Here is a 9,282-nt window from a genome sequence, read left to right on the forward strand (position 1 = left end):
CATGTATCACTCATGATCATAAACAGCAAATCTGAAATTTGTTTTCTAAACTAATTCACCAAAGAAAATGCCCCAAAGTATTTAGGATTTAGGAGTTTACATGATTCTATCTGATGTGCTAAAATGTAGGACAAGGAGTAAATGCATGTTTATGTTAACATCAGAAAAATCTATTTACTACTAGTAAGCTCTGAATGTATACAAAAAGATAATGAATATTTCCACTTCAGGTTCAAATAGATATGCTTTTTATGACATCCTTACTTGCAAGATCTTTCCAAGACTTGAAGATGTTCTCTCAAGTTTTCATCATACATCAAAACCCTCCCCAACAAATCTAATGTTGACATTTACAATAAAGAGACAGCAATAAAATAAGCAGGGGAACACTAATATGACCCTTTGTTACTGACATTCCAAGATGATGCTGCATCTGCATGCATGCAAAACTAAAGGAAATTAGAGGCAATGGATAGCAATAATTTCTTGAAAGTCCTTGAGATCTTTGACCCAGGTGATAATGATGTTCATGTCATGCCTGGGCCAGATACGAGTGTTCCGGACCGTGTGATAACTATCCGGATCACATAGGGCTCAGGAGTGTTATCACACAGGCTTCCATAGAATATTTCGAATGCATTTCGAGCGCGTCGGTTGCGCCGCCGTCGGAAATTCGAATACCGGATTTGGAGATTAGAATCAATGTTGTTGCAGTTTTGTATTCGAGGACACAAAACTCCCTCAACTTCTGGCACATTCCGCATTGAAATGTGTGTTTTCTCGGGTGGGTACGACATAAATAAAATACAACACGTTGTATTCCACATCACCCTCGGTCCCAGCCCTCCTCGGGTGATACGGAATACCCTGTGTTGTATTCTATATATATGCTTGTCAGGAACCATTGGATTATTTATTACAGAGGTCGGGGTAGACCAAGGAAATCTTTGATGGAGTGCATCAGCAAGGTGTGCGGCCTCACCAGTGTGTGTATATAGACGTACTAGTATGTTATGTAGATACAAAAAACACATTACTAGTACATGTATGTCCAAAAGAAGTACACAAATGTAGTACATGTAGTTAGGGCTTTTTCTAAAGAGGGTTACCGAGGCACTGCACCCCCCTGTCTTGACCATGTGCCCCCTTATCCTGGGTAGTAGAGCCTCTGGTAATCATAAAATCTGATTGAACAGGCTAGGGATGCTGCTAGGTCACATCTGGCTGCTAGGTCACATCAGTCTTCAACTGTCTGTGACCTTTCTGACAGAGTTTTTGCCCTCATGAAGGCTTATAATTAGAATGCCCTCCCCTTCCCCCCACTGCCTCCTCTTGCAGTTTTTCCTAGAAACAAACCCTGACTTGTATGTATGTTATGTACACGACAAAGAACACATTATGTCCAACAGAAGTACTAGTCATTATGAAGAAGACTGTTGTTCTCTCATGGCTCTGGTTCTGGAGCGAAGTCGGTATCCAGACTGCCTGGGTTGGTCATCTGCTGTCTCTGCTTTCTCCTTTGCACTGCCGTTGAGAAGTTCTTGAACAAACTTGAACCTGGACAGAAACAGCTTCCAGACCAGGAACCATCCTGGAAAAAATTAAAAGGTATTTACTTGGAAATTGGTTTCAATAAAAGATTTATATGGAGTTACCTTAGTTCCATATTGTAGAATAAATAATTTTTCTTTTTATATGATGTGCATAAAAATAAAATTGCCGGTACATGTACATTTGTACATGTGATATCGAAGCCTAACACAGCACCAAGAGACCACATCTAGCGATATAATAGACGTTAAACAAGGACAACAACAACAACAACAACAAAAATGTATAACATCTTTGACTGCGATCATGTGGCATTGGGCAATTATTCTGGGGTTGAAATGGGAAAGTTATCCTCAATGAAACTAAATATGAAGGTTATCTGAATGGTGTAGAGTCTAGATCTGTACATATATGTATGCCATGTTTGACCCTTATCGTAAATACAAATGACCTGTACAATCGTTCGTATACTATTGTACATATACATCTACGTCTAAAAACTGTAAAATAATTCCAGGGCTTTCGTCATAATATTATTTTGACATGATTGTACTTAAGACTAAATGACAACAAAAACACGCCGTCATAAGTACTAGTATGGTATCTTACCTGTCACGACGATAAGCAGCACAACGATAACAGAAGCGAGAAGTGATAGCAGAGTCAGAAGAAGATCTTGCCAAATCGACGCCATCTTTCACAACAAAGTCTTTGTTCTTCTTTCCCGCAACATGCGACGGCGTGTGGGAGGGGGGCGTCGACGAGACAAAGGAAAAATCTCCAACCGTTTTGTCTTCCGTCGTTGCGTAGGCTTTTTTTGAGTCCAAACTTTCTTGAAGATGTGTTTCTACATTTGTAGTCTTTCTAGTTGAATAGCCAGCGCGTCTACCGAACAAAATCTAACAAATCACAACGTTTTCCGAAGAAATCGTCCAACAAGGGTCAACTTAGCGGTCGAAGGTCAAAGGTTTTTAAGAATAGTCGATTCATCTTGAGGATATCAACTTATGGTATGATATAGCTATAAATTCACTATTCATGTACAAATTGAGGCAATATATTTATTCCAAGAGATTTAATTCCGTGTCTTAGCTTTTATTCGAAGGATAGAATATATAAATTCAAGAAACTCTTTTGGTAATCTATCATACTTTCCCCCTTTTACAACATGGTATCTACCATTATTGCAACATGGTTCCTGATGAAAGTTGGTGACTTCATTGCATGATTTGATGCACGTTGTGTCAGCTCTAAGTTTAGATTTTACCCAGGTGAACTATATAAGAGTTAGCGTAAGGCTACAGCCTTCAGAACAGATTATTCGAAATTTGTGAGAAGTTTAAGACACGATCGCTAAGATTAAGAAGAAGCGAAGATGAAGAAGAGACAGGTGATGAACTGTATTTTTTCGGCTTGGTACCCGAGGTTTGAACACCTGACGTTCCCCAGCGTGGTTCTCGCGCTGCCGGCACAGTTCGTCAGCTATCTACTCGCCGATGGGATCGTCTTACCCAACAGTGACAAGGGCAAGGGCCACAAGGTACGTAGGGGTTCGAACAGTACTTCTTGATCCTGTTAACTTTATACCATGGATCGATGCAGCACAGGTTTCTAAATGTGTCAAATACTGTTTGTACAGTGTACCCGGTAAACCGCCTCATGGCGTAACACACCATGTGTGTACTGCGTACAAGCTGCATATCCGGATTTATACGATCCACTCACTCTGAGAAGGACCCCTACTCATTTGGATAAGTGTGGTGGGTTCTTTTACATGTACTAGTATGTGTGCGAGGTGTGGCTCTCCTAAAACACGGGACCTCCATGTATGATGTAATGTCCTATCCGAGGGACGTCCCTAACTGAAGCTAGGTACTCATTTTCACCTGAGTGAAGTGAGGAAAGACGCGTGTTAAAGATGTACCAAGGGCACAACATCAAAGTGACTAAAAGAACCGCGGATTCGAACCTGGGACCTTTGGGTTCTTGGCCAAATGCCCTGCCATAATTTATGCCACTGTGAGGTATGATTGGTTATGTATTGATAGAAAACAGCATGATATTGATATTATTATGATCACCATGTTGACGTTATGTCAGACGCACTCAAGGAGTCCTTGGTTAAGCTATGAGTACATGTACTAGCAATAGCATGTTATATAACAGTGTAACTGTGCACTGAATTTGTCTCTGCATTGTCTACACAATTAGTTTAGGATACTCTTGATAAATCATAAATGTTGTGATTTATGTATCTTGTGATTTATGTATCATGCTCGTATCTTTGTTTCCACAGTCCAGTTACAAGGCCCATCCTGATGACGACTCTGATGCGGAGGACCCTGATTGGTCAGATGAAGATGATGACGCCCTATCAGATGCTCCAGAGTTTCCGGAGTTGGAAGCACAGATCAAACAGGCCATCGCTCATCTCGGTGGAAAGGTATGAAAAACAAATAAGGCCATACCAATTTAATTTGTTGGTTAACAGATTTTCGTTTTAAATTTTAGCAACCAAAAAATCATGCAAACAGAAGGCTGGGGTGTAAACGTGCACCTGGCCCTGTTCACTCCCTGAAACTGTGTGCACCAAAGTACAAACTTTCCTCTGAGATTCTGTTTTCCCGGCGTGTAACATATTGATTCTCCAATCTAGCATTTTTTTTAAATTCTGTTAACCAAGAGAAAAATAAAATGGTGTGGCTTGATTGTGTGCTAATCATGAACTGACTGAAGTCATTTTTTTTTTGTGTAGTTCTTTTTGTCAATGCAGAAAGTTAGATAAAACCTGTACAAGTGACCCCCGCCCCCCCTACATAAAGACCACCTGGCCAATGTGACCACTTTTTGATGGTCCCTTGGATAATTTTCCCATTGACACCATCAAGCATCCTACCTATAATTGCTATCTGTCCACATAGACCAGATTTTATTAGTCCCCTGAGTGATCCTCTGACCTGAGTGTTTATTATATTAATCAGTTAAACAGATTAAAAAATACCCTCAATTCTGTATATGAAATACATGTATGTTGACATCATCATAAAGTTAAAGAGTGTAATGAAATATATGTATTACTAAGTATAGATTCTGATCCTATATATTTTCCTCAGGTTTTCCCAAAGCTGAACTGGAGTGCACCAAAAGATGCATCATGGATTGCTTTGAACAACAGTCTGCAGTGCACCTGTCCTGAAGATGTCTACTTACTACTGAAGAGCTCAGACTTTGTCACTCATGACCTCACACAACCCTTCGACAGGTAATTATAAGCACAATTGTAATATAGCTATTTTTTATTTTAAATTTTTTTACCTTCTTTGCTCTTGTTATATGTAAAAAGTTTAACAAATTGTTTGCTCTTGTTTTATGTAAAAAGTTTAACAAAATCCAACAGCCATGCAGAACATTTCAGAATCTTAGTAAAAAAATTGGCATACACATGACATTGTATGTAAAAGGCACCCAGAGCATGACGCTTGAAAACTGGAAATATTCTATAGTTGCTGTAATCTTTATGAAATCGACATCTAATGCCACTGTTTACCACATTTGCGTACGGATTTCTTATCAAAAGTACTCAAAAGCAGCACAAACATAAGCTACATAATGCAAATATTTGATGGACATGCAGTCACTCTCTCATTGGTCGAACCGCTAATTGTGATGGACAGTCAGGATCAGTCTATTAGGGATGGATTTTCTATCAGTTTTCACCACACAACGATATCGTATCTTTGCTCCTTTAATGTCGATATGTAATGGTATAGTGTTATTACTTTCGCCGGGAAGGTATGCCTTCGCGGGAAAGTTATGTTATCGGTTACGCCAGCTGTAAAGTGGGTCCGTATGTATGTCGAGATCATAAGTCGAGAAAACTTTGACGGATCTTGCTGATTTTTGGTAGGTAAGTGTCGGTTGTGGAAACGAAGGTCAAGTTCGAAAATGGTTAACCTGGCGTTTTCCTAAAGTGCTCCAGTGGACTTTTTATGTTAGTGTGTTTGTATGTAGACAACATAACTCGATGTATTGTTGATGGACCTGCATGATTTTTGGTGGCTACGTAGAGATTGTGGTAACAGAGGTCAAGTTCAAAAATGGGTCACCTGGCATGTTCCTGCGGTACTGCAGCGGGCTGTTTATGTATGCGTATTTGCTTGTTGACAGGATAACTCGAGAAGCTGTTGATGGCTGTGCACGATATTTAGTGAATACGTAAGTTTATTAAAGGAGAAGGTCAAGTTCAATGATGGGCCTCCTAGCGGACACCTAAGGTACTGCAGCAGAGCTTCAAAGTTTGAGGTCAAATTTTCTGCAAGTGCTACGGTCATGATTTTTGTGTGGTAGATAGTTCATGCCACATGAAGTAAGTTGTGTACGTTTGGGCCCTCTAGCGGCTTGTTTGGAGCTGCAGCGGGTCTTTTTAATTTATTTGTTTTGACCTTTGGACATGAATAACTAGACACATGGTCAACGGATCGTCTTGATTTATAATACGTAGATAGCTTGATTAATGCTTTACATAATCAAATACTCATTATGCAAATCAGGAGCTAATTTGCATAATTAGCATGGAAAGTTTATAAATCTGCTGCCTTTCAAAATAGAACTCTCAAAAATGTGACATATATAGCTGAAAAAGAGAGAGGTATCGATAGATACCAATGATGCTAATAGCTACCTATTTTGCATGATTAATTCGAAAATACTAATTGAAAATACCACAATATCATATGATTGGAGTTTCATTCTTATATTATTAGGAAGCTAAGTCGAGGTGAACAATATCAGACAAAAATTATGCATGACAAGGCCTCATTAACAAAATTTCAGCTAGCTAATGGTTTCAAAACACAACTGGAACACAACACAACGCTTGGCGGTGATTAATCACGGATGCCCTGCTGTCACTGGCAAGGCCTGTTCCCTGACTCTGGTTGCCATTAATCACTTTTCCAGGCCAGGCTGTGGCAACATGGTGCAACCACGGGGATATCACTTACATCTACTGGGGGGACCTGTCTGATTATAGCAACCGTTTGTGAGAATTTCTTTGTGTCAGAAAACAGCTAATTTCTTAGCGATTTTATATATTTTTAACCTCTTATCGAAAGTCGTGACAACATGGGGAGAAAGAAGAGGTCAAGGTCAGCATCAGAGGAGCGAAAGTTAGAAGATCGCGAGCGGAAAAAGAAAGTTTGATAAACGTTAGGAAGGCTGCGATCATGTGATCATGGGGGTCATGTGTGACGTCAAGTGGGCCAGGTCGAGTTGTGGGAGAGGGGACCTAGGCAGCAACATTTTTAGCTTCCTATTTCCATGTAGGAACTATAGATCAAACCAAGGAGGTTGGTGTTACTATTGCTATACGGTCACAATTGCGCCGGTGCCCGTCGGGAGTGTAGCCCCGGCCGGGCTCTGACGTCTGGGGGGCACAGGCCGCTGTCGTGGTCACAATTAAAAGTTTCCATCGCGCTACCCTGTTGGGGTCCCGGGGTGGGCACTCGGTGGCATTTTTGTAAAGGTTTGTCACCTTCATTGGCCATGTTGGCAGGTATCCGACAGGTACTCGTCAGTTGCTCTGACTGTGTCTTGTAGTGACCCCTGTGGGGTCCGACAGGGCCCTGCCGACTGCCCCGTGAAAGACGGTCGGGCATCAGGCAGGTTCCTGGTGGGCACACGTCAGTATCTCGAGGCGTATGTAAACTGTAAATTGCAATGGAGCTAAAAAAGAAACACACGATATACGACGTTCACGCTTTAGTTATGCTCACCTAATCTGTGATGTCACACTTGACCCGTCTTACGAAGTACACACATAATTCTGTGCACTTGGTTCGTAACAGAACAATACTTTATTCTATGCTATTTGTCAATGACACCAGCATATTTCTTTCCCACAAAAACTTTGATTCTCTGATACAACTGGCTAATCAAGATGTGTAAAGTACATGTACATGGTTTGAAGCAAATACATTTCCAACAAATTGCCTTATTTTCTGTACTAAAGATAGAGGTTATGATACCAATAAAGCAAAAATATTCTTACAGTGATTACTCTTATAGCTCTTTGCAGAACTCGTAGGTATAGGCCTGGGTTTGTTTCAAACTTTGAAAGAGAATAACTCAAGAAGCTGATGACTGATCGTCATGATTTGTAGGGATGTACAAAGCTTGAGTGATGATTTACATGATCGTATAAGAATCATGCAAATCAGGATCTGTGATGTGAAAAAGTATACAAACCCTTGCATTCCATTGTAGTCAAACACGTGACATGTAACTGAGAAAGAGAGGACTAATGATAGATATCAATTATGCAAACGAAGACCTAATTTGCATAATTAATGACGAAATACTATAATTTCAGAGTGGTAAATGATGGGATTTCATTCTTGTGGCATTTGGGAGATAATAAAATGTGGACGTTATCAGACATAAATCATCAGGGCCTCATTTACATAATATTTGAGGAAATGCTACAATGGTCTTTTTTGCTAAGATTTTACTTTAATGCTGTGTTATGTGTAGAGAAAAGGATAACTTAAAATTTATGCAAATGAGGACCTTATTTACATACTGAGTGATAAGCATTCACTCAAAAAGGCTAACATCAGTCGGCGAAAGTATGAGGTCGTGGAACTCTAGTTGAAACTTACTATGTGTAGGAATGACTAGAAATTGGACTTTTTTTACTCAAGTTTCAAGCCTCATAAAATGCTCTGGATGCCTTTAAAGAAATACATGTAGCAGTAAAATATTGCAACATGGGCAAGTGACTGGTAAGGCCTAAGGGTATGTTTAAGTGAGTAGTAAAATGATTGGAAAAGACCCAGTTTTCCACAAAACATAGGAAGCATAATGTATTTTAGGTGGAAAGAATGTTGTCTAGTAAAACCCTATTTTGTCTTTTACCAACAGATGCGAAGATGAGGACACGGATGTTGACGTCCAGTACGAACTCGTTCTACGCAGGTGGACCAACGTCCATCCAGGTATGGAGTTCCGATGCTTCGTCAAGAACGACCGCCTCATTGCCATCAGCCAACGGCATCATTCCAACTTCTTCCCATACGTCGATGAACAACATGACAGCATACACGCCGACATTATAGACTTCTATCACACAGACATAGAAAAGAGGTTCCCTGACACTAATTTTGTATTTGATGTGTATAGAAAGAAGGCTGGAAAGGTGATGCTTGTGGACTTTAACCCGTTTTGTGAAGTTACAGACCCACTAATGTTCACATGGGACGAACTCACATCAGGTGAACCCCTAGAGGGGTCAAATTCCACACAGGGGGAAGGGGTTGCAGAAGGGGTGGTGTTTCGGTATATCAAAAGTGAGATGGGAGTACAACCGAACCCTCTGCATAGCTATAGAGTGCCTGAGGATATTGCACATTTAACCAGTGGGGAGGATGCACACAAGCTGATAGACTTTTTACAGATGAAGTGTCAATCACAAGAGGGGGAGGAGTCAACAGGGATGGAAACATGACTGTGTCATGACTGACAGGAGGGGGAGGAGTCAACAATGTGTCATGACTAACAGGAGGGGGAGGAGTCAGTAGGAATGCAAACATGACAATATGTCAATGACTGACAGCTCAGCAAGTATGGGTTCTGACAAGAAAATGAATTATTTTGAATATTTTGTACAAAACCAAGTGTTTTATTGCACATAGTTATTCCACAGTTTTCGGTGACCATCTGTCACCTTCATCG

The 9,282-nt window shown here is 40.4% G+C and overlaps 1 protein-coding gene across 1 annotated transcript; it reads left to right on the forward strand.

Annotated features, from left to right (window-relative positions):
- The first annotated feature begins 2,813 nt into the window (after positions 1 to 2,813).
- LOC136438028 (translation initiation factor eIF2 assembly protein-like) lies at positions 2,814 to 9,180 on the forward strand. Its single transcript, XM_066432649.1, has 4 exons — positions 2,814 to 3,091; positions 3,848 to 3,994; positions 4,665 to 4,813; positions 8,473 to 9,180. The coding sequence occupies exons 1-4, from the start codon at positions 2,927 to 2,929 to the stop codon at positions 9,053 to 9,055; spliced, it is 1,044 nt and encodes a 347-aa protein (XP_066288746.1). The 5' UTR covers positions 2,814 to 2,926; the 3' UTR covers positions 9,056 to 9,180.
- Positions 9,181 to 9,282: the final 102 nt, after the last annotated feature.

The sequence above is a fragment of the Branchiostoma lanceolatum genome, chromosome 7 (genome assembly GCF_035083965.1).
Source record: "Branchiostoma lanceolatum isolate klBraLanc5 chromosome 7, klBraLanc5.hap2, whole genome shotgun sequence".
Classification (NCBI taxonomy): Eukaryota; Metazoa; Chordata; class Leptocardii; order Amphioxiformes; family Branchiostomatidae; genus Branchiostoma; species Branchiostoma lanceolatum.